Source organism: Sorghum bicolor, chromosome 10 (assembly GCF_000003195.3).
Source record: "Sorghum bicolor cultivar BTx623 chromosome 10, Sorghum_bicolor_NCBIv3, whole genome shotgun sequence".
Classification (NCBI taxonomy): Eukaryota; Viridiplantae; Streptophyta; class Magnoliopsida; order Poales; family Poaceae; genus Sorghum; species Sorghum bicolor.
Genome location: NC_012879.2, coordinates 17,577,289 through 17,603,974, shown reverse-complemented (window position 1 = coordinate 17,603,974; position 26,686 = coordinate 17,577,289). Strand labels below are relative to the sequence as shown.

The 26,686-nt window shown below is 37.7% G+C and overlaps 3 protein-coding genes across 12 annotated transcripts in view; 2 read left to right on the top strand and 1 right to left on the bottom strand.

The window, feature by feature from the left end:
* Positions 1-1,606, bottom strand: part of LOC8078241 (mannan endo-1,4-beta-mannosidase 6) — a 4,194-nt gene extending 2,588 nt beyond the window's left edge. The window contains exon 1 of the mRNA XM_002436899.2: positions 942-1,606. Coding sequence (XP_002436944.1) covers positions 942-1,328 — 387 coding nt within the window. The 5' untranslated portion in view covers positions 1,329-1,606. The remainder of the gene's footprint in view (positions 1-941) is intronic.
* On the top strand, positions 3,020-7,159 carry LOC8078240 (putative BPI/LBP family protein At1g04970). The gene is made up of 6 exons (XM_002438266.2): positions 3,020-3,494; positions 4,777-4,916; positions 5,574-5,919; positions 6,032-6,280; positions 6,467-6,592; positions 6,734-7,159. The coding sequence occupies exons 1-6, from the start codon at positions 3,090-3,092 to the stop codon at positions 6,926-6,928; spliced, it is 1,461 nt and encodes a 486-aa protein (XP_002438311.1). The 5' UTR covers positions 3,020-3,089; the 3' UTR covers positions 6,929-7,159.
* LOC8078239 (protein FAR1-RELATED SEQUENCE 5) lies at positions 10,038-20,270 on the top strand. 10 transcript variants are annotated; one of them, XM_021450211.1, is made up of 7 exons: positions 10,040-10,332; positions 16,999-17,199; positions 17,272-17,379; positions 18,956-19,034; positions 19,114-19,575; positions 19,653-19,714; positions 19,791-20,195. In XM_021450211.1, the coding sequence occupies exons 2-7, from the start codon at positions 17,053-17,055 to the stop codon at positions 20,085-20,087; spliced, it is 1,155 nt and encodes a 384-aa protein (XP_021305886.1). In that variant the 5' UTR covers positions 10,040-10,332; positions 16,999-17,052; the 3' UTR covers positions 20,088-20,195. The 10 variants fall into 10 exon arrangements, with proteins under 10 accessions (XP_021305881.1, XP_021305877.1, XP_021305880.1 ...); XM_021450209.1 differs by having other exon boundaries at positions 16,982-17,199; XM_021450212.1 differs by having other exon boundaries at positions 10,040-13,488; positions 16,982-17,199; positions 17,275-17,379.

Here is a 26,686-nt window from a genome sequence, read left to right as displayed (position 1 = left end):
TGATATTGCTCAAGTCCTGCAATTATTAATCCATCAATTTAAACAGTCACCAATTATTGGAAATTGTCATTTAAGTATTTAACATTATTAAGAGAGCATTTATTGTATATCTGCATCCTTTACCCTAGTAACAAATAATAATATGCAAAGATATCCAGTGACTGAAATATCAACTCCACTAACTATTGTTTACCCTTTTTCCTCTTTGGTGCATAGCATAGTTCTTGAGATTGTCAAAGGACAGGAATGTTGAAGCTTACAAAAATTAATAAGAACATTACAGATTGGGATAGTGCGCATTCAGAAGCGATTCAAACTACTTGGACCTGTTAATCATATTAGTTACTTTTCTTTGAACTACTTGGACCTGTTAATCGTGTTACGTACTTTTTCTTCGAAGTTGTTGAGGTTCTTTTCATCGCACAAAATTATGCCAATAAGATTCATAATATCACCAAAAACAAATGTAGTCCAATGGCTGTAATGGTTATCTGGTTTGTTGGTAACTGATTGAATTTGTAAGATAGGTTACCAAACAAGGCTACTCCAATCAGCTTATGCATGTCATGATCATGGTACCAAAACATTCCTGTAAGTCACAATGTTCTCATGGTGTCATAAGCCCATTGAGTGGCATCATCCACGTGCTTTAAACACATGCACCTGTTTGGCTATTTGTTAGCTACATTTCTTGCTATAACGTATGGCATGTTTTTGGCGCAGGAGAATGACTACAGGACATTCGTTAGTTAGATTCAGAAGGTGGAGCCAGTTCTACTTTAAGTCAAAACAAAATTGCGCCGTCCCAATAGCTTTTGTAGGGGGTAAGGATGGGGATGGCCTTAAATTACACTAGAGAAGAACCGTGGTACCCATTTTGGAGCACCGTCCCCATCCTTAGTAGGAGGAAGAGAAGGGAATGAAGACGGAGCAATCCGGACCTGGAAAACAGGCTCGCTGAACCGGCCTGGGGAGATCTGCAGCGCGCCGGGGCCACCGTCGCTGAACGCCCATGTGCGGCAGACCGTGAGCCCCATGCGGCGGCCGCGGCGCAGCATCTCGGCGGACAACGCGGGGGACCGCGCCGAGAGGAGCCAGTACGAGTTCCACCCGTTGACGTAGATCGGCGCGCCCGTGACGGCGTCGACGAAGTGGGTGCCGGCGCGGCCCACGAAGGACATCCGCGGCTGCAGCCACGGCACGGGGAGCTTGAACCCCCCGGGGCCGCCGGCGGAGGAGGGGTCGCGGCCCGGGAGCCAGTTCAGGTAGGCCAGGGACAGGAGGAGGAAGACGCCCAGGAGGCTGTACATGCGCGTCCCCCTCCACATTGGTCCTCCGCCGCCGCCACCACCCAGGCGGCGCAGTTGGATGTCGAGATTTTTGCGGTGTTTTGGCCGTGTTTTCGCGTGGTTCCGGGGCCCCTTGCGTTGCGGCCGCCTCAGGCACTGGAGGAAGCGAAACGAGTCGACTAGCTGAGCTGCTCACAGCTTCGGAGGCGTCGGTGACGCGATCACGCTACCGCCGGCGCGCAGGGACTGTTCTGGGCTCCTCGCAGCTGACGGATGATCCGATTCCATCCGTGGGCGGCAGGAGCTCCAATCGTTGTTTCTGAGGCCGTGTTTAGTTCCTGCAAAATTTTACAAAATGCTAGTACAGCAACTTCATTTGTATAAACTAATTAAGTTCAAAAGATTTATTTTGCAAATTAGGCCTTGTTTAGTTCGCAAAAATTTTCAAGATTCTCCGTCACATCGAATCTTTGGTCGCATGCATAGAGTATTAAATATAAACGAAAATAAAAACTAACTGCACAGTTTACCTATAATTTGTGAGATGAATCTTTTGAGCCTAGTTACTCCGTGATTGGATCATGTTTGTCAAATAAAAATGAAATGCTACAGTACCCAAAAATAAAAAATTTTGTGAACTAAACAAGGCCTTACATATGAACTATGTGATTAGTTATATTTTATCTATATTTAATGTTACATGCATATGCTGTAAGATTCGATGTGACAAAGAATCTTAAAAATTTTGCAAAAAATGTTGGAAAGTTTCAGTTGGTGAAAATTTTTGGTTTTGGATATTTGTAACACTTTCGTTTGTATCTGGTAATTATTGTATCATTAACTAACTAGGTTCAAAAAATTCGTCTCGGAAATTACAGACAAACTGTATAATTAGTTATTTTTTAATCTATACTTAGTGCTTCATGCATGTACCGTAAGATTCAATATGATAGAGATCTATAAACTTTTTGGGAACTAAACAAGGCCTTGCTATTGGGCACTGACAAAAGAATATCATATGTTCTTCCTCGAAATCGAAATTTCTTATTTAGCACCTAGCTGAATTTTTTCTCCCTAAATGGCACTACCGGCTATTTCCTTCACTAACCATCCATTTCGACGATGTTGTGGCTACCAAAATGGCTCATATGCCACTTTCTATATCATAACGGTATGGTGTCAAATAAAAAAAGTAGTATTATGACATGAATAAGAGATTAGTGATGATATCGTAAACATAATTGAGGTAAAACATGGATTTTTACAAATGAAGGCTGTAAATAAATATTTAACAGATTCTAAATACTGAGATAATAATTGTAGCACACTAATTGCATGCACAAGCTTCATAAATAATATGGAAACCATGATCAGATGAGAACGGTATTTGATAGTTGAATTACCTAAAATTTCCGGCGTGTAAGTTTGATGCTAAAATTAAACATGTGCAATAGTTTGATGGTTAAAAATGATTTCTTTATTAGTTTTATTAAATTTATTATCAAAATATATTTGAACAGTGTAATTATCTGATACCTAGTAGATTGTAGATGCTAGTATATTTCTTATATATAAGCTTATCATCACATTATTAGAACTGTAATAAATAAAGAAGTTCAAATAGATTAGGAGAAAAACAACCCACAACTGGAAGTTTTTGTTTTTGTTTTTATTTGTTTGTTTGTTTTTAGGAAATTTGCTCCAATCGGAAGTTCAACATAGCCGTCGTCTCAACTCAATCACTACAACTCCACCTTCCTTGTACGCTTCCACCGTCCAGGCGTCCACCCCAAATCAACCATGATTCGTCTCTGTCCCCTCCTCCTCCTCCTCACCGCCGCCGCCGCGGCGTTCGCCAGCGGCGCCGACGAGGCGCACGTCTCCATCGCGGTCGCGGAGAAGGGCCTGGCCTTCGCCAAGGACGTGCTTATCGGCGAGGCCGTGCGGTCGCTGACCCCGCTCCGCCTCCCCGGGGTGGAGAAGGCTGTCCGCGTGCCCTTCCTCGGCGGCGTCCGCGTCGCCGCCTCCAACATCACGCTCTTCCACCTAGACGTCGGTGACAACTCCACTATCTTCCCCGGGGACTCGGGCCTTCTCGTCGTCGCCTCCGGCATCACCGCCAACATCAGTATGCACTGGAGCTACTGCTACGATTCGTGGTTGTTTCCTATAGAGATCGCCGACAGCGGAACCGCCTCGATCCTGGTAATTGGGAGGGGGTGGGAGTGTCCATAGCTGTTGCTGATTGTTCTAGATTTTTATGGCTGTTGCTGTTTTTTCTAGATTTTTATGTGAATCGTACTTAGATTTGATGTTGTATACCTGTAGTTCCACTGCTCCAAACGTTGTATAGTTGGCTGTGATGGACTGATGGTATGCGTATGCCTACTATCACCACCGTTCTACCCCATATGTCACATTATTTACCCCAAACTGCCACCAAATACAAATCAGTGTCACCCCTGTCCTATTCTTCGCTTGGAACCGAGGTTACCTTATATAGTTATATTTGCATATGTAAATGTTTGACTTGTGCTGTTGCAACGAAGGGACAATTTTGCTTCTTATAGAAATCTGAGCATACAGAGTTAACACGTGTCGATATACTCTCTTGATGAAGTTTCTTTATAACAAATTCTAACAATGGTCTTGTGAACCTCTTAAGAACATCTTGAGTGAATTTTGGCTTTAGGAGGACGGTTATCTTCTTAGATCCTTTAAGTTCAATCCCAATTAATGGGACACAGAACATTTCTTCAATTGATACTAATGTACATTGGATAGGAATGATATCATCTAGTTTACATGCTTCTATTAAATTAGCGTGGTTGCCTTTCTTCCATGGATCTTTATTAGTTTTCATATTTAGTTAAGTTGCAGTTCGCCTTATTTCTGTCAAGAATAGTCTTCCGGTAAGGCAGTAACACAAATGATACATGGCATGTCCTGTTTGAAGTGAGAATGGTGGATCATGCTGCAAATCTTGCAGTATTTGATTTTTTTTAAGATATCAACCATCAATCAGTTCTAGATATGCTTGTGTGCTTCAACAAAAATTTTGATGGACTATGTAAATAAATATTTGAATAATCATTAACTCATGGTACAAAACAATTCTGGGTATCATTGTTCCTAGGTCATTATTTGGCTGGTTACTTTCGAATACTATAGTTTGGCTGCCTATGATGACACAGTACCTACTGGGCATCGTAACTTGTTGGTTCTAGTCTATTTATGGCTATTGCAATCTTTATTTACCCCTTAATTGCACTTCTTTAATAGTTTGATCCTCCAGTGGGGAAAAAATTAATTCTTTTGTATTCCACCAACTACTCTTGATGGATAATTTTCTTCTTTATTAAGGATTTATCTAGCTACTATGACTTATGCTACACTGTTTTAGTATGCTTACTGCTCTACCTTTTAAGTTTTGACATCTTTTATTCTGCTTACTGAGAGGAAGAAACTATCCTTCTATATTTATAAGGTTCAAGGAATGGAAGTTGGGATAACCATGGTTATAAAGAACAACAATGGGAGTTTGGCTCTGTCTGCTTCGCAGTGTGGTTGTTATGTGAAGGACCTAGTGATATCCCTGGATGGTGGAGCATCTTGGTTTTATCAAGGGTATGCTTTCCTTTTGCAACTTTGTAGATGAATTCATGCACTGTTTCTTTTTAAAAATGTGTCAAGGTGTATTAACGTCTGAGGATTGAGTATTTAGTGTGTTTTTTTTTGGATCCGATAAAACAGCAGGGGAAGCCCCCACTGTTATAGTAATGAATATTTATCTTTTGCTGCAATACGCCAATACGTCGTTGTTTCTATGGTATTACCTACATTCGAGTGAACTCTTCATGTTTTATGTGCCTCTTGGCATGCGCTGCATCTTAAGCTCCTGGATTAAAATTATGATATTTGCCGTATTTATTTTTGCATTTATCTTATTGATTTCACTATCCTTTAAATTCAGTGAATGTGTCATTTTAACTAAACTGAAGGTATCGAGTAAAGATAATCTATTCTATTGAGTGTTTTTGTTTAGTTTCGAGTCCTTTCCTTGGATGCTTACACTTAAATGTCATCTGCAAAGAGATGATGTTGGTGTCATTTATTTATATTGGTAACTATGATGTCTTTGCACATTTGTACATACACATGTAAAAACGTATATAGTTTACCAGAGTTCCCTGGATTTTATATAGTTGGACTTGGACACATCAAGAAGCAAAAGTTCATAACTTCATACTAATCCACTATGCTGTATTGTCTACTTGTCCGAAGGTTTATAAATGCTTTTGAAGATCATATTAAAGCTGCAGTTGAGAAAGCAATACCTGAAAATATCATTGAAGGTGCTGGGACACTGGACTCCTTTCTGCAAGGTCTCCCCAGGACCATCAGTCTGGATGACGTTGCTGCCTTCAACATGACTTTCATTAATGATCCACACTATGGCAATTCTTCAATTGAGTTCGATATCAATGGATTGGTTACTTCAGCAGTTGCTAAGACAACCAATCTGCAGAAACATCCACAGCTTTCTTTGGCTTGTGGTGGTGCATCAAAAATGCTTTTGCTTTCACTTGATGAAGATGTATTGAATTCAGCACTAGAAGTTCATTTTAAGGTAAGAAAGAGAAACATTATGTAGGATACCATTTTGCTTCTAGAATGTTCCATATTTGCATTCTACAATTATATATTGACTGAAACTTACATGAACACATTTTTGGCTTCAGGCTGGTTCAATGCATTGGGTTGTTGACAAAGTCCCTGATCAGTCTCTACTGAACACAGCTAATTGGAAATTTATCATTCCTCGTTTATACTGGAATTACCCAAATGATGATATGCTGCTAAATATTTCAATGGCCTCATCCCCGGTGATAAGGATTACATCAGAAAAAATTGAAGCTACCATTAACGCAGATATGGTAATTGATGTTGTAGATGGCAAGGAGATAGTTCCAGTTGCATGCATCTCAGTGGTAAGACCCATCAAATGCTAAAATCAGTATATTATGTTTTTTAACCATTGCTCCAAGAGAGACAATAAAGAAAAAAATTCATTAATACATACTTTTAAAAGATCATCTTAATTTCTCTTTGTTATTTATTTACCATATATTTGTATTGTGTCTTCCGGTCGTGTTTAATCATATAATTCCTTGCAGATTGTCAGCACTTCAGGTGTTGTGGATGCATCAGGCAATAAAGTATATGGTAGAGTTGGATTAGATAATTTCTCCCTTGCGTTGAAGTGGAGTAGAATTGGGAACTTCCATATGTCTTTGATTCAGGTAGTCAATCTCAGCAATCTTTGTGCATTTTTCTCTTGTTTATTTGACTTGTTTTTAGGGTCATGCTTGTTGTCAAAGAATGATTTGTTCTAATCATGTTTGGTTTGCTGAATTGATCATAACAAGATGTTATCTTTTCAGGGAGTGATTCGCGTTTTCCTGAACACAGTGTGCATGCCCTATTTGAACTCCCGGCTTGGGAATGGATTTATCTTGCCCGTGGTCCATGGTTTCACACTTCAAGACGTCTACGTTTTAACCTCTGCTGAGCAGCTGACGCTTTGTTCTGATGTCACCTTCAATGCAAGCAGCTTGGCGAGTTTATCACTTTTGTGAGTCAGGAAAGTGCGTGTCTGGGTCGCAAAGCAGGCCTTGCGCATTTCATTTTAGCGTTGAAGTACAACACTTGCACATATGTGTACATTATTGTACATACTAGTACATAACATCTCGTTAAAAAATGTTATTCACATTCAGTTCTACCAATTCATGAATGATGTACATACGAACTCAGACATCTGTGCACATTATCTTAGGTAATACAAAGTTGCCCGCAGCACAAAATCCTTTACTGCTCTGGAATGGAAGTTGGATAAGATGAACAGCTTATATTAATCCTTTTGAAACTAGGAATAAAGGAATCGTCGAGAAAAAAGGTACAGGAATTGAATTGAAAAGGAAAAAAATGATTGCATTAAAAAACCACCGGACAGGAAATTTTCTCCATATTTTTAATGAAATGAAAGTGAGGTTTGAGTTTCGTGGTATATATTGGACTTAGTGTGTGGACAGTCCTCAAATTTGTCATGAAAATCATCAGGTCTATCAATTTTAAAACTGTAGATCAGCGTACATAAACTCGTTAAATTCTCGCATTTTGAGAAGCTAAATGCTTTTGAGTTTGACTTTGTTACGCTCAACAGGTTTTTAACCACATATCTGCACACCCTACCCGTATGACCGCAATCACTCGTTTTGTCTTATCCTTTCTGCCGTATCTTCAACATTCATCCCCAATGCTCTCTCTCTCTCTCTATAATCGGTGACTGATGATGTCCACCCTGCGCGCATGCCCCCAACTATGCCGAGCTCGTTGGGGATGGTGGATCTTACGAGGTAGACCTCCTTCTCCTCCTTCTACTCCTGTGTTAGGGTTCCGGCGAGCTCTCATTCCATTCTTCACAAACTCCCACGGCCAGTTCTGGCGAGCTTTCCTTCCATTCTTCACAAACTCCCACGGCCTTAGAAGAAAAGGGGGTTTGGGAAGGAAGGCCAACTAGACAATGGAGATATTGACGAGCGGATTAGGGGCAATGGAGGCGGTTGGGCCGGGGGAGCTCCAGCGAGGGCAAGCTCGAGCGAGGGGGGAGAGGGGAGGCAACCGCAGTGGGCGCAGAGATCCAGCCAAGCCCTAGCGCACCGTGGCAGTGGGAGGGGGCAGCGGTGGGGACGAGGGTCGCCGGCAAGGAGGAAGATGGGGTCGGCGCGAGGAAGAGGGGGAAGGGGGCATGTGAGGTTGATGACGGTTGTGCATGTGTCTATGTTAGTTACGTCCATAAAACAAAATAATATGAGATTAATTATGAAATGTATACTTTTATAAAAAAATCGATTTACAAAAACATAAATATAAATTACATTCATTATAAAATTTGTTATTCCTACCAGACCATTTTATCTAGTGCACACGTATATCAAGCTTCAAACTTATTTTGACCAATAATTAATAGATTAAATTGTAAGGAAATATACTATCTAATGATAATAAATTTATAAGAATAAATAATATAATATAAAGCAAATGAATAGTCTCTACAACTAAAAATTATGAAAAGGACCCATCTACCACATACATGGTGAAGCCACAACTCCCATTCCTTTTAGCCATGATAGGCTATCCCATCAACCTAGGCCCCACTCACCCATGCATGCAAAAATGTTTTGGCGAATTTAAAAAAGTCATAACTTTTAAAACGAAGATATAAATTAAATTCCGATTGCACCATTACATTTCTCATAACAAATCCTTCAAAACAAGATCACACATGGATATATTTAGATAAAATTTTATTAATTAATATTTATCTCTACAACTAAAAATTATGGAGAGGACCCATCCACAACTTTCATCCCATTGGTGGTCTTTTTTACTGCGTGATGACACACTATCCCATCAACCTAGGCCCCACTCACCTATTTATGCAAAATTGTTTTAACGAATTAAAAAAAGTCATAACTCCTAAACTAGAGATATAAATTAAATTTTGATTGCACCATTAAATTTCTTATAACAAATCCTTCAAAACAAGATCATACATGGATATATTTAGATAAAATTTTATTAATGAATATTTATCTTATAAAGATAAAATATTTTCTTTTATTAAGTAGAAACAATATTCTAGGTTCAACCGACAATGTTTTGTCTTTGTAAAAAAATGTTATCGATTTAGAAGAATAGTATTTTGTTTTTAGGTTTATGAAAATGATATTACAATATACATAAAAATCCATAAATAGATGACATAGATAAAAATAATAAAAAAATCTAGAGTAAAAAGCATAAGAAAAAAATAAAAACAAAAAATGGAGAAAATTTTCAAATAATGTCAAAGGGTTACTTTTTAAATATCGTAAATATATTTATAGAACATTAACATCAATAAATCTCTACAACTAAAAATTATTAAGAGGGCCCATCTACCACACTCATGGTGAAGCCACAACTCCCGTAAGAAACATCATAGAACATCACATATATATTACGTAAACATGACATAACACAATATAGAACACTAAATATATACTACATAAATATCACATATAGATAGAAAATAAAAATAAAAAATAAAATTACTAAGAAAAAAATATAAAAACAAACATAATTAACAATTGATAAAAAGTGCATAGAGCAAATAAAATTAATGAATAATTTAAATAAATATAAAAATAAGATTAAAAGGAAATAAAATATAAAATAAGAATGAAGAAACATAGAAAATCTGAAAAGAAAAAAGAAAAACAAATAGAAGCAAGGAAGAACAATAAAAATAAAACCAAAACAAAAAGAAAATAAAAGGTAAAATTAAAACAATAAAAGAATAACGAAAGAACAGAAAATAAAATAAAATCGAAAAACTAAAACTAAAAAAATGAAAAAAAGAAGAATATAGACAGAAAAAATAAAATAACAATGAAGAAACATAAAGTATGTGGATTTTAAAACCCGTAACAACGTACGGGCATTAACCTAGTATAATTTAGAAGACCATATTATTCTAACTTACCTAAATAAAATAGATCGGAGGGAGTAAAAGTTGAACTACTTTAACATGTACGGATAGCATAGTTGCAAGTGTTTCACGTTAAACATATCCGAACTTCAAAGGCTGAAGTGGTTCATTTGAAATCTCCACAACTAAAAAATAGGAACAGTTAACGTGCACAGGCTTCACCATCGTCCTGCCGCCGGATAACGTCGCCTCGCATGCACTCCTCACCCTCCCGCAGTCTCCCTCGCATCCCTCGCCAAAAAAAATCTCATGTCGCACCTCCAGACCCTCCGCAGCCTGCCCTCTCCGCCGCCGCCGCCAGACGGACGCGCTGCCCGGACATGACGCCGCTGCCGCCTCAACGCCGCAGAAGACTCCGCCGCCAGCTGCCGGAAACGCCGTACGCCGCGCCGTATAGAGCTATCACCTCCAGCGGATCTGATTTGCGACGCGTGTGGAGAACCCAAGGTACGTGTCATTCTTTCTTTCTCCCTCATCCTCTCCCCCGCTCACGTCGCAGATGTCGAGAGAGCGGCTGCCGCCGCCGGGTTGGCCTCCGCTGCATTCTTCTCCAAATCCTAGGCCAAGAACACCGCCGCGGAGGAGGTGCTTTGCACACGTTCGAGTAGGAATAGGAGCATGGTTGCGCCACCGCACCCTCACCAGGCTGCGCGCATCTAAGTTGTTGGAGGCAACAGAGGCGGCGGCTGGTGGCCACATATGTAGCGTCCATGGCCACAGATGCGGGGATTCTTCATTCTTGCTCCTTTTTTTTGGGGAGGGGGGGCAATGGCTACTTGTGGTCCACCATAGTTCAAAAATTAGTGATAACACTGAAATTACTAGATTAATTTTTTGTATCTGCAACTTGCTAGATTAACTGCATTGATTACTCCACATACACTCTGAAATTGTTTTTGAAATAATTGTTTACAAGATTGAGATGTTTCAGCGGTAGAAGCTAGCTAGCAGATAGATCCACTGTCCTTATTTGTGATTTCATGTATACTGCTTTGCAATTCTCTAACAATAACAAGGCTCTAAGAAACTTAGAAAATGCAAGCAGCAAGCTGATCCAGTTCGCTGGATTGTCCGCGAGACAGGTGAGCCCATTCGATTAATCCAATTCGCTGGGATTTGTGTCGCTTGTTACTCTGTTACTCAATTATGGTTAAATGTTGAGCTAGGAGCACCAGCTAGCTAGCTTTTATTGTTAAATGTTGTGCTAGGAGTGCTAGCTAGCTATCATGATATTGATGAATTTCACAGAGGACGGATGGAGTGGGAGATAAGAGTTTTAGCATTATATTATATTGAGAGGGTCCACGATATTTGCTCCTCATTGCACAAATGAAATTTCAGTTCCAACTGTTCACATGAGCCGAATCACCTAAAAAATAATACTTATTATTCAATGATCTATATAGTATCATCTTTATTACAGGTTAAAAATCAAGTTTTATTACTAGCTCAAAAATTTATTTTTTTATATTTATGTTACAGAGCTGTCTAGGCATCCAATTTTTTTCTTTGATCAGTAGCCAAGTTATATTTATATATTATGATCCACGACTTTTCCTTTAGAGGCCTTCTTTTTTCACATTGTGCTCATGCACCCTTGGTATATATAGGACTAGATAGTGACTAGAAACACTGGCGCGGCTTTGCCGCGCCCTCGACGGAGAACCAGCCTATGGTCATGGATGTCCATGGTGTGGAGATCATGTGAATAGAGTGGAGCAAGAAATAGTGTAGATCAAACTCCTATTAAAGCATTGCTAAAGGAGCATATGCGCTCAAGTTCGTACCACAAAACAGATAATCTAGATAGTAGTAATACCTTGGCATACAAGATAAAATCTTGGCCTCAATAGTTTACAAATGAAAATTGCAACAGTTTACTTCTAACTTATGAGATTTGTCACGTCCTAGTTGGAGCATGCTACTAGTAGATCATTACTTTGGGATGTAGGATGCAAAAAACATTCAAGAATGTAGAAAAGGCATTGGGGAAAATCAATAGGCAACATACACAAGGTAGGCCGGGATACATGGGTTGTAGCCTTGGATATATAGAAGTAGGTCCTACTTTAGTGAAGTCCATATGTATACAAATAGATAGATAGATTGTTGAGGAACTCTATTTATTAAAGTTTTGATTAAGCTCCTAACCAACCTATTGCATGTGGAAACTACATATCGTAGCCAATCTACTGCATGTGCTGCAACTACATTATATATAAAGCTGTATGTGCCGCTACAACATATAGCAAAAGGTCATTTTAGCAAGGATACATTTGATTTCTAAAAGGTAGGTCGAAACTTATATCATGCCTAGTCAAGTGTAGTTGCTATGTACACCAAAAAAATTGTCCATCTTCAAGCTTTACTCAGCAGCTTTGGACATTAAAAGATTTATCCATCTTCAAGCTTTACTCAACAGCTTTGGACATCAACGTACCTATGAAAAAATAAAATAAAATGATGGTAGGATATAAGTTAGCCCAATTATAAGGACACCTAAAGTTTAGGACTCCAAAATTTTTTTAGAAGGTATCCAGTTTATGTGCAAGTCCTATGATTTTTAGAAACCTTAAGAGAAAATTGTAGAGAAAAAGTCAAAGGTGGTTTGGAGTATACCAGAGGGCACTGCATTTTGTAAAATATTTTAAGCAAGTGAGGACAATTAAGTTTTTGCAAAACCAAATTAATTTAGAGCAGTAGAGGTTGTTGGCATTAAAGAGTAGTAGGATCATATATATACTCCCTCCATATAGGATTTACAAGTCGTTTTGGACAAAGTTTGGGTCAAACATTAAAAATGTAAATCATCAATAACTTTTAAATTGTCGAGTTTGTAAATGTAAAATTATATGAATAAATTTGTCTTGAAGAATACTTTCATAAAAATATGCATATATTATTTTTGTAAATATCTTTATAAAAATAAGAGGTCAAAGTCGTGTTTTGGAGACCGTAATGTTGTCCTAAACATCTTCTAAATTCTATGCGGAGGAAGTACTTTTTTTGTGACAAAATGTAGAGGAAGTACTTGATCTATCCTAGGACCTCAAGAGCAAGGTGTCCAACTGGAAGATGGTAGAGTTATCTAGAATATATTTTTTTTAAAGAGTTATGGAATGTGTTTTCTGGAATAATAGCAAGGTTAGAAGCTCTTGCAAAGGTGTTACTGCCTGAAATGTGGCCTGTTCATGCTAGAAACGTGGCTGTTTTTTCTGCTTGACACGTGGTCAAATGAGATGCCAGATCTCATGGTGCAGGATTTGTCAAGTAAAGATAGGAACATGATATAGAGGCAATACAACTTAAATATGATGGTATAGCTTGCTCACCTGCACCTTTACATCTAGGTTGGCAGTAAACGATGACAACATATGAATGTCAACTAAACCTGTTCTTTCATCAGATCATATGAATGTCAACTCCAATCGATGTGTTGTCAATGGTACAAGAGCTGAATCTAGGAGGCAGTCATGGCGCTGCACACAACAATGGCGTAACTGGCGATGCAGACAGCATTGGGGGCACTGAACTCAATGGTGTTGATCTCAGCCATCGTGGCGTTCCCAATCCCCCCTCTGAACTAAATGGCGATGATTTCAGGTACTGTCCTTTTTTAAATTTTGACCTTCCTGACAATCCTCATCAGGGATTGTACCTGTTCTCGATGGCTGACTTTACGAAGCTGATAATGCACGTCGAAGTAGTGGGCATCAACCTGTCAATGCTGAATCAAGAGAGCAACAACTCCAAACTATGGCATTAAACTGTAATATCCGATTTTAAGGACAAAACCAGATATGCACCATATGTGAGTTTTAGAAGTCAATCAAAAGACAATGCATAAATTATATAATGTACATAATATAAAAGAGATAACCTTTATTAGCAAACAGCGGATAGATAACTCCAACTTCGGGTATTAACTCCACTCTACAGGATCCAACTGACTGGTTGATCACAAGCCTAAACTTCTCCTAAGGTTTGGGGAAAATAGCAAGAGTGAGTCCATGTCGAACTCCACAAGTATAGCAACTAGATTGTATAGCTTCCACAATCTCATGATCAATGTGACATAAATAATGTAAAGCATTAAACAATAAACAATGAGCATATTTAACACACAAGAATCATCACCCTTAATGTAGATGTCCCCAAGGCCGCTCCTGACCGGAGCTCGGCTAGTATACTAGTTTTAACACTCTGCAGAGGTCGTACATCTTTACCCATGAGTCATGATTTACCCTTTCGCCCGAGGTGATCAGCCTCTTAGCCTCTTAACCCACTTCCAAGGAAGGTCGGCAGGGATCACTATGAAGCCTTTCAAAAGTTCGTCTAACATGTTAGGGCCGCAAGGTTTTCTTTGCGCGCAGATATAGAGCCCCCCTTCCGATGGCACAATGACTCGCAGCCTATACACATACAGACAGAGGCCACACTATACCCAAAACGGTTCAGCCCCTCCGCTCATTCGGGTAACCTCTAACATGCTAGAAAAGGTCTTCATACTAAGCTAAAGCCAGAGCCATTATAGCCCTCATGGTTGCACTGTTGTCCCGGGTGATCACGTACAAACAAATCATCAAGTTGCTAAAAAGTCATTTTTATCATTTATTACTTAACATTAATCTAGTCACATGATCATGGTCACAGAAATAAAATCCAAATACTATACTTGCCTTAATCCAAATGCTCTTGTTGATCTTGCTGGTCTTACTAATTGTCCAAGGCTCTGATCTTAGTCACTAAAGCACTCTGGTTCACCAAGGATTGCTCATCGTCTAATCTTGATCATCGATCACACAAACAATCGGAGAAAACATACACGAAGCAAACAAAGCTACAATTAGAACAGTACACCAATCATATAAAAACAGTAGAAAAAGTTTATAAAATGATTCTACGCATCGCTACGATATCATAGACGTAAAGATCACGAAAATCGGAGCTAAAACGGAGAAGTTATGAATTTTCTAAGATTTTATATAGAAAAGTAATTAATTAATTAGGGTCACGAAAATAAAAAGTTTCAAACTGAGAAAACAATGTTACTAACATGTAGAGCTCATTAAAACGAACCTAACGCAATTTGAATGGGTCAAATCGGAGTTAAAATGAATATTTTATGGCCAAAAGAAAGTCAGTGGCAATTCTGTAAATAGTGAAAACATATTTTTAATCTAAAACCGAGCTGTTTGGTTTTCCAAACTGAAAGACAAAGTGATTGGGGCTTACGTTGGTGGACAGAAAGTAGGTTCACCGGCAGTGACACTTTTTTGAGCTACAGCAACGCCGGAGCAGCCGACCGTTCGTAGATGTCGTGTACAGACGAGACGATGACGATCACGTTGTAGAGAAAAAAAATATAAATTTTATTTTACTACCTTAGAAATTCTCATATTAGAGGCTTTCTATATGATAGTCTGCTTTGCCTAAGGGGTTGGTACATATATATATATAGGGAGAACAACTCCCCACCTCCACGTCAACTAGCGATATGGTACTAATTGATTTGCAACCTTCATCTTTACTAATAGGCCTAATTAATTATTAAAGCCCATTAGTAAATAACTACATGGTTTTTGGGATTTATTATGGGCTTTGACGTTGGAAGAATAATAAGAGATTTATTTTTTTCGGAATTAATTATTTTTATTGATAAAATAATTCTAGAAAAGTTTAGAATTAGTAGTTAAGCCACGAAAAATACTCCGAAAGCTCCGAAAATTCGGGAAAAATTCTCAGAGATATTATAGAACATGGGGAACCCAAATAAAGTTTTTGGAGCTCATGATAAGATTATTTAGAGCATCTAAAAATTAGATCATGCTCAGAGAAAAGTGAGAACAGAAGATGGAAAAATTCCCGAAAAGTTTGTAGAGAGTGCTTGATGGACGAGGAACTAAAAGAAGTGCTTTGAGTGACAAAGAAAATATTTTAGAAAGGTCCTAATAAAAATTTGAGCTTAGAAACAAGGAATTTGGTTGTAGATAAAACATAAATACGTGTCGAATAAGGAAGATCGATCTACTAAACGTATTTTAAATATTTTTCTTACTATCAACACATAAAGGAGCAACAAGCATCACATCAAAACATATGCACCAGCATATATGCATAATAATATTGCTAAGCCTTATGATAAATTTTAATTTAATGAAAAATATTATTTTTCCTATATTTTCATGAGCACAAAAATGCAAAATTAAATAATTTTATCTATATTTCAAAAGGAGTAAATTTTAGGGTGTTACAATTCTACCCCCTTAAGATGAATCTCGTCCTCGAGATTCGGAAGACGGTTATCAAAGAGACGTAGATTTTGAATATTGTTCACTTTCTTGAGTAGTTATATCTTCATAGCAAGATTCCACTCTCTTACTCCAAGTAGCCTCTCAAGTATTCCTAAAATATTGACGAGACACCTTCTTTAAACTTATTTCTCCTATCCTTTTTAGACGCTACACATCATATAGTCTTTTAAATTCGCTGTACCGAGTCTCTTGATCCAAGGTTAGTTTCATCACTAAGTTCCAATTATCGGTATCTTTATCACAGTTAAGTTGCTTCATACGGGTTGATGGCTATTGCTATTTAACACATTGAGCATCTTATCAATCTATCATTTCTGGTAGTGGCACAAATCACATTCGAATTTCAACTATCTTTTAGTAGTGGTATATAACACATTAAAATTTCAAATATCAGTATTTTATTTTTTTTCCGTTGCAACGTACGGGCATGATGCTAGTTTATAAAAACTTTGACTTTTCGAGGGGAGGTGACTGGTCACCGGTGCGATCAGTTTACCTGACGGCTGACCCTCGGCCCCCTGTTAGCCGTTACTCTACTGTTCCCCACTTCTACAGTCGTGATTTCGGGCTTTCGTCGTCGCTGCTGGGAAAAAAATTGGGTGCACCGTGGGCGTACTGCGCCTCGCATGCGCACCATTCATTGATGGTTGCCGCGTGTCACCGGCTCTATCTAATGGCTTCTGTACAGGAGCGCTCCATCACATGGGCTCGGACGGCTCGGCTCCAGATTGGCTCAAGTCCTTAATTAGAATATGCTTTTCTCACGCACGACATGCTAACAGATTGCATCGAGCCCTAGGTAGTGCGTACAGTTGCACGCCGCTGTCGTCGCTTCCATCCAAAAGCAGTCTCCATGGCAGACGTTGAAGGCCAAGAAGATGCCACAACTGTTGATATGAGGGCATCATCTTCTATAATGGAGGCATCATGTGTGGTACCAATCGAAGCCGTCGGCAGTAGTTATGGCTGTCGTGGAGAAGATGAAGATTATATATTACAGGTTGTGTATTTGTTTAGACGTCTCGCTTGTTCATCTGTGTTTAGTCATGGATATATTGTGCATATTTTATAGAAGACTGCATCAGTTACCGTGGGAGTCGAGATCATCAACACCGTCGATGGCAGTGTTCATGGCGATGATAATAAGTCTGGATCAATGGAGGATGAAGTACGTGATGAGGTAATAAATACATTTTGTTTTGTTATAGTACTTTAATTGATAGCGGTATGTACAGGAGGTGATTCATACAGCTCGGCAAAATTTAATGAAACCTGAAGTTGGAATGACTTTTCAATAAGAGAAAATGGCTTATGATATGTACAACACATATGCCGGTAAGGTTGGGTTTAGTATTAGAAAGAGCAGGACAAAGCACCGCAAAGATGGTAGTATATGTCACAAACAAATAGTCTGTAGTAACCAGAGACATAGAAAAAATGAGTTATCACAGAAGGATGTCACAAGGACGGGCTGTGATGCTTGCGTTCAGTTTAGTATCAGCAGGGAGGGGATTTGGACAGTGCAAAAGGTCGTAGAAGCACACAACCACTATCTTGCTAGTCCAAAAAAGTCACACAAACTAAGATCCCAACGACAGATTGTAGAGGCAGACATAAAGTTAATTGGGCAGATACGTGAAGCCGGAATGAAGCCAGCCCAAGTATATGAATTCATGAAAGAGTTTTATGGAGGGGAAGACAAAATGCCTATGTCTAAGATGGATTGCAATAATGAGATTGGTCGCGAACGGAGACAGTACTTAGAAGCTAATGATGCACAAACACTATCTGAATACTTGAGAAATAAACAGCTACGGGATCCTACATTTTTTTATGCGATTCAGGTAGACAAAGAGGATGGGCGTATTGCAAATGTTTTTTGGGCAGATGGTCAGTCCATCATGGATTACAAATGCTTTGGTGATGTTGTGTCATTTGACACGACATTTCAAACTAATAAGTTTGAAATGCCTTTTGCTCCAATTCTTGGCACCAACCATCACAAGCAGACAATAATTTTTGGATGTGCGCTTCTATTTAATGAAACTATTGAGTCATTTGTTTGGCTTTTCGAAACCTTCCTAACAGCAATGTCAGGAAAGCACCCAAGCACAATTTTCACTAATCAAGACGCAGCTATGGCAGGCGCAATTGCTTATGTATTCCCAAATACAAGCCACCGTCTTTGTTTGTGGCATATTTGCTTAAATGCTGCTAAACATCTTAGTCATGTAATTCATGAGTCGGATAACAAGTTCCTACTAGATTTCAAGAATTGTGTTTACGAAGACAGATCAGAGACATACTTCATAGAGAAATGGCATGAATTGTTAGATAAATATAATCTTGAGAATAACTCATGGATGGCAAACCTATATGCTTTGAGGGCAAAGTGGGCTGCTGTATATCGTGACTCTTTTACAGCAGACATGAACTCTACCCAAAGGAGTGAAGGTATGAATAATGTCTTCAAGAAAAGATTTCGTAGAAAACTCGGTCTTTCTGAACTCCTTGTAGAATGTGAGAAGGTTGCAGTTAGTCTACGTGCAAATGAGTTGGATGCTGATTTTAAGTCACGTCAAAAGAATCCAGTTACCTACATTTCAAATCTACCTATGTTGAATACTGCAGCTGAATCATATACAAGGAGAATGTATTCGGAGTTTGAGGAAGAGTTTAAAAAACAATTTACATTGTCTTCTGAATTGTTGGAAGTTGTTGGGACAAACTTGACATTCTTTGTTAAGTATATGCAGTCTAATCGTGGAGCAACTGTAGTATTCAACAAAGATGATTCCAATATTACATGCTCTTGCCGGATGTTTGAATCCATAGGTATGCATATTATTACATTTCAATTTTTACATTGTAGCCTATAATTTAAGTTATTCAAATTGGCGACTATATGTTACAGGAATATTGTGCAAGCATGCTCTTAGAGTCTTCAATATGAATGGAGTATACAATTTGCCATCGCAATATATACTGCCTAGATGGACAAAATATGCGAAAACTGGATTTTATATTGAGACACAAGGAACTGATAAGGAGGATTTGAAAACACAGGTTGCAGTTATATCTCGAGAGGCGACATCTCTTGCATTGAAGTGTTTGCCCTCAAAAGAACTTCTTGATAAATTGCAAAAAGCCATACATAACTTGAGCTTGGAAGCAGATACTTATCTAAGTGAGATGCATGAAAAATCCAACGAGGTTCCTGCAACTCCAAATGAATGTGCCCGAGAACCATTAAATGGTGCCATATCATTTAAAATTCCTCAGGTAATAAAAGGTCCAAAGAATACACGTTTCAAAAATGTTGTTGAAAAAAATCCAGGGAAGAAGAAGAAGAAGAAGAAGACTGCTCAGAAGAAAGGTAGTGATCTGTCCACTACCATTCGCTTATGTCTATAATTTTTTAAGTCTTCTAATATCTTATATATTGTATTATAGGTGAAGATCTAAATAATGATATACAGAAAAGAAATGAACATGCTGATCCAACGCAGATGACTGTAAGGCATTAGCTATTTTCATAATTTATTTCCTTACAAGTATGATTTGAGAACACTTTTTTATGCTATGACACAGGATTCTAATGTTGGGCCATCTTTAGCGGTTCCTCCGTTCATGCAAGGTGGATATGGCAATTCCACAACGCCAATCATGACAGCTCCTTTTATGCAAGGTGGATATGCTAATTCCACAATGCCAATCATGGCTGCTCCTTCCACAATGTCACACTTGAATTCAATTGCAAATCCTTCTGGAATGGCTACTCCTTATATACCAGGAGGATACACAAGTCTACTATTTGGAGTTGATCAAGATGCCACAATGCAAACTGCTGTTAGGAAGTTACACTTTGATGGAGTGCCACATATTTAGTACATTTGCTTATCATGTACTATGCGAACTGAAATATGTTTTCAGTCTATTTGTATTTCTCAAGACAACACTCTGTTTATGCAATCAAATTGTACTCTATCTAAGATATATAAGTTGTCAGTTTACATACACATATTCTTTGTTCCAAGACATCAGAGAAAAAAATCACCTTTTTTCTGCAAACATGCACCCAGTCACCAGAGAATATGAGACTGATGTAACAATACAACACACCTACAGTGGACCAAATCATGGCTCGCCATAGGTACTTTCAGCTTTCCTTTGTGATTTCTCGTACCTAAATTGCTTAATTTTTTTTAATTTGCATCAGTTGCACGAGGCAAAGTGGCCCATATAGAAGCGAGGTATCATCTGCAAATGCAAAACAAGTCAAATTTCTTTCCACTTGGAACAATGTAAAAAGGAGAAGAAAAAAAACAACCTATCTGCCATGATCGACAAAACCTGAGAGTATATTTGGAAACACAGTACAAGCCAGGCAAAAGAAGAAAAATAAGTTACCGAAGGATCAATGTCCCAGTAGTGCATTTAGTCGATCAGCTAGGATGCAACATAGCGAACTCTGACGCCAACGCGACCACCAATGCCTCCTGTCGATCAAGACAGACAGACGAAGCACAAAAGGGAGGCAGATTAGCAGAGAAGAAATAATGGGGACGAGACAGCGATAGCACAAGACGATATAGCCGCAACAGATGATGAATCTTGGAGGCACAGGCACCTGTGTTGTGACTGCAATCTGAGGATGAGGCAACCCGGTATTTCCACAACGGCATGCGGGCGCATGTCTTATCCTCCGGCTACAGCTTCTCCAAGATTCACGCCGGCCCTTTTCCCCAGTCTTTCCTAAACCTTCTATGCATTCCCATCCTCCACTTTACTTTCCCCCATCCATTACCATCTCCGCTCCCCATCTGTCTCCTCCCCGAGCCTTCTTCAACCTCCGTCTCCCTCCATCTCCCTCTCTCTCTCCATCTCTCCCTCTCCCTCTCTGTATCTCCGTCTCTCCCTCTCCCTCTCCGTCTCTCCCTCTCCATCGCCGCCTTTCCCTCTCTATCTCTTTCTGTCTCTGTCTCTCTTGAGGCCTCTCCCTCTCTCCTCTATGAGTCGTCTTCTACCTCCGTCTTCTCCCTCCCTCTCTGTCTCTCCATGACTCTCCATCTCTCTCTCCCTCTCTCTCCCCCTCTACTCGTCCCTCTCTCTGTCTGCAACCGATTGAAAGTTTTCTTTCATCAAATCGACTGTGTATCTTCAGTTCTAGATGTATTCGTACCTTAGTCTATCCATAGATCTTTCATTTGAGTCTATTAGATTCTTCTATATTAATTTTTGTTTCTTCAATTTTTTTATATCTTCTGCGATTTATTTTCTGTCTATAGATCCAATTTTGGATTATTCAATGTTTTTATCAATCTTCAAGTGTACAGTCACCTCAAACATAGACAGATCTTTCATCTGCAGTTACTCGATTATTTTGTAAATTATTTTTTCTTCAATTCTTTATATATCTGCTGCAGTTTGCTTTTTGTCCTATAGATCCAGATTTAGGTGATTTGATATTTTTATCAATCTTTGAACTACTTTAACCATCAGATTAATTGTGTGTTTTCTTTAAAAAATAGAGTTTTAGGTGTGAGAAATTTAATTGTTCCTTCCCTAAGTGGCCTTTAGGTCTCATACATGCTTGATTCTGTTACATAAAAGGTATCTCACCTGCACACCATCAACTCTTCTAAGATTATTCTGTTGTAAAAAAAAACTCTTCTAAGATTATTCCTACCCACATTCAAATATTATATGATAAACAATCCATATCAGATAATGTTTGTCATGAGATATATTGCATCTCAAAAATTCACTCTCACTAAGTCTGCTTAATGATATTCCTATTATTTAGCTATGTCCATTTCATGCGTTGGAGGTAAAATGCATATTTACTTTCTACTCATTGTGCCTACGATTCACTCTCTATGCTGCAACATGCTTATGCATCTAGGATATAATTTTTTTTGCTAATTCGATAAGCTAATGTGGATGTTTGGTTACACAACATGACCTTTTAGATATGTTTGCATGTTTTTTTTTCTAAAACTAGAGGTGCATTCCCCTACTTATGAGTATCTACGTTTTACAGTTTTTATTCTTTCGTATAATATATTATAGCCTCTCAATTTTACAAACCTGGATATAGTATATTGCAGTTAAATCATCTCCACAACATTACTTTAATATCCATATCCTTTTCTTCGTACCATTTCGTCTAGTCCCCCTTTTTAATCACTGTTATCATTATTTTTCCTCTTTGCATTTTTACTGGTACTAACTAATTACGTGTCTTAATATTTTCTTATTTAGCCTTTTGAAGAACTCTACCGAGTCATTATGAATATGGTGTGTGTCTATCATGTTTTCTAATTTCTATTTTCCAATGTACCTATACTGATCTATATCTTATTATTTTTTCATACACATATATTTTTAACCGTATTCTATTTTGAGATTAATACTCATACTACAACAACACCGCTTTCCTAACATGTTTTCCTTTTTTACATGATTAGAAAGGTGCTGGATATGGACTACTAGTTTTAATAGCGATAGGTTTCACATAGAAGATTTTCATGCTAGAGTGTCCTGTAGACCCTTACCCTGGCAATTTAACAAGCCATCATGAGTTTTTTGTTTCCCATCCTTTAATGCCTGCGATGAATCTATGCACAACCTTCAACTATTTTGGTTTCATACTAATTCACTGCATTTAAGAGATGGCACATGGTCTGAAGCTTGATATGAAGCATATTAAAATATGCAACACAAATTCTTGATCTACCAGTAGGACAAATTTGAACCAACAAATAGGATAAGAATTTTCACAATAGATCGATGTTCACATTCCATAAGTGTTTGTAGACATCTTTGCTAATTATGGCATTTAAATTAATTTGATCTTTTTGTTTGAAAGTGGCCAATGATGAAAAAATTCCCAATTTAGTGATAAAAAAGTGATCTTGTTCAGTTGTTCTTTGAGGGACTGGGTACTTCCAATTTTCTAGTGATGTTCTTACTAAAACAGACCTGCTGCGATGGAATAAGGCATGCATCCGCATGCCATTCTGGAAAAACCGGGTTGCCTTATCCTACGGCTGCAGCTTCTCCAAGATTCGCGCTGGTCAACCCCTCATGTTCACCCATCTCTTTCCCGTCCACTCATTTTCCTTTTTCACCTTGATACCTTTTCATGCTATTGCAATTTCTATCTATGGCCCTTAAGCTCCAAGAACAAGATCATATGAACGTAGAGGACCAGTTCTGAGGCCACTATTTGTCACAATTCTTAATATTTTCCTATTTTCAACAATATTTATAACTAATTATTTGTTGTGCTAATGGACTCCATGTTAATGCTGGATATTTATTCTTATGAGGGACTGGGTACTTATAGTCTTCTAGTGCTATTCTTTTTACTACCAAACAGACCCTTATATTTTATTGTGTTGTTGTTCTTTTCAACCTTGATGTCTTTTCATGTTATTGCAATTTCTGTCTATGGCCCTTGAGCTCCAAGAACAAGATCATAATTCATATCAACATTCTATTCAATGACTTCATGGTGCAAATTTACAGTCATAAAATTTAGCAATGTCTTCTTCCATGAGAGTACAATTAGTTTATAGAACTTCCTTAACCTTATCTTGTTCAAACTAAGCATTTTAGCTTTTTCTTAACATCTAAGATATACATGTGTTGTTTTTCCCACAGTCATCTAGTATACCTGTGCGTATGAATAAATTGTTGTTAGATGTGAGTAGGTATTAATTTAAGTATAAAAGTTTAATTTTATTTATTCGGCAAACAAAATTTCCTTTTTCTTCGATACATTTCAAACAAAATAAATTCATGACTGAATGTAGATGCAAATATTTTAATTTTCTGGTATGTGCATTCAGTTTGCCATCTATTGGTATGTTGCTTTTAGTTTTACTAAGTTTAGTTCTAATAGTTAGATATAGCTAAAATTTTAGCAGATATTGATTTTCCCAAGAACTTCTTATGTTTATGTGAAAGATTAAATGCAGTGGTAAATCAAATAGCACATATCATGACAGATCTCCTCATTGTCCGCTGCCTTGTCGTTAGTAGCAAATTTCTCCTCACAGATCTCCTCTCTTCAACTATTTTCATTTAAGTGTGATAGTCAAGTTGCTTCTCAATATAGAATATCAATTGATCTAATCACTTTTAGTTGGTTGTTCATCCCAAAATGTCTCGCAGTTTGATTTTGCTTCTTTTTTGCTTAAAACTAGCACATCTCTGATAGCTTGTTTTTGTGGCAGTTTGGAATAAATGCATCTGTCTATTTTTTTTTGTCAAACTACTCACTGACGATGTCGGTCATATGTTTAGACGAACATATTCCATACCTCCACTTTTGGATTTCTCTATGATTATGTCATCCTGTAATATTCCTTTTTATGATGAATTTATTTATTTTAGCAATATTAATGTATACCTCATTTAAAAAGAATGGAATGGCTTGTGTTAGCGTCATTTAAAAAGATTTTAGTATTGTTTTATTTCCCAACAAGTATAATGCTTATAGGTATGGTTCCTAAGATTACAGTAGGTTGTCCTTTATGCACGTTTGATAAGTTTAACCTAGTCAAATGTTCATTAGTACTGCAACCTGAGATTAAATTATATATTTGTATCCATGGTTACACATAGTAAATGGATATTGTTTGTTCTTTGCAAACATAGCTGTAGCTGTAAAAATCTGCAGTGAGCACATCCATTATTCAGTAGAATCGCCTCTGATTATTTTCATAGTCTATATTAAAGAAATCTAAATGTCAGTATAAAATATTCTTTTCAAGTTCTACTCTTTAGTTCTTTTGGTTAGAGTTGCTATGGGTTGGATGTCCTCTCTATCACACTCTCTCAGGAGCTAGATTGTATCTAAACCTATAATCATCTTTGGATTTCCATTGATCTAAGCTTATAAATTAATAGTACATAGTTGGAGCTGCATATTTGTGGTAAGAGGTAAGCATGCTTACCATGATGTAAAATTGTACGTGCACGATTCCTACTACTATTTCATTATTCCTGGCTTCTCCTTCCTAATTACATCTGACTCATTGTATTCCCATCCTTCGATGTCTATTGCTATGATGGTTGTTTTTAATCTGAGCATTGATTAGTATTTTGTTTTTGAAAGTTGAAGCCTTCTTTCTCATGAGCTGGACAAGCTAGCAAGGCTTTTCTTATATAAGTGGCCAATGATGAAAATCCCCAATTTAGTGATGGAAAAGTGATCTTGTTCTTGTGAGGGACTGGGTACCTACAGTTTTCAAGTGATGTTCTTACTATAATTCTTGTGAGGGACTAGGTACCTACAGTTTTCTAGTGATGTTCTTACTATAAAACAGACCTTATGTTTTCTTGTGTTGTTTTTCTTTTTCACCTTGGTGCCTTTTCATGCTATTGGAATTTTTGTCTATGGCTCTTAAGCTCCAAGAACAAGATCATATGAACGTAGAGAATTGGTTCTGAGGCCACTATTTGTCATAATTTTTAATGAGCGGTTACCATTCTATGCTTATTATTTTGGTTTTTTATTTCCTACAATAGCTTTCTCTACCTCTGCTCATCATACTAATTTGTACTTATTACTTTTTTGTATGAGTCTATACTACTGAGGCCACTATTCATATGAACGTAGAGAATTGGTTCTGAGGCCGCTATTTGTCATAATTTTTAATGAGCGGTTACCATTCTATGCTTATTATTTTGGTTTTTTATTTCCTACAATAGTTTTCTCTACCTCTGCTCATCATACTAATTTGTACTTATTACTTTTTTGTATGAGTCTATACTACTGAGGCCACTATTTGTCATAATTTTTAATGAGCGGTTACCATTCTATGCTTATTATTTTGGCTTTTTATTTCCTACATTAGTTTCCTCTACCTCTGCTCATCATACTAATTTGTACTAGGTTATTACTTTTTTGTACGAGTCTTCTATTCTATTAATTACTAGCTAGAAGAAACTACACTTAACTTGTAGAGAGGTTCTAAGTTAATGAATACGAGATTAACTTGGTTAAAAATGTGAGTTTGCAGTGATGATATATTTCATCTTACGATGTCTGTTGTGTTCTGATGAATTTATGGACTATTTCAGTTCACACCAAGTTATCAGCCTTTTGCACTGCCAATATGTTGTACAGATCCCATATGACAACACCTTTTTTATACTTTTTTCAATGCACTGCCTTGTAGATGGTAATATAAGTTAACTAATACTCTCTGCCTCGTGAAATTGCATTAATGGTATTGTACTTCATATAGCTATGGTGCTTTGGATTTTATTATAACTTATTTTTGATTGAAGATATGCCATAGTTTTTTATCTAAATTTGCATGCAGTCATCAATTTTGATACTCCCTCCGTCCCTGAAAGAATAGATTTCTGGCCTAAAAATTTGTCCCCAAATAAATCAATTTCTAGGATATATGGTCCCCACTGCTCGCCTCGTATTCATCGTGGCATCCAAAACGCACACACCTCGTCTC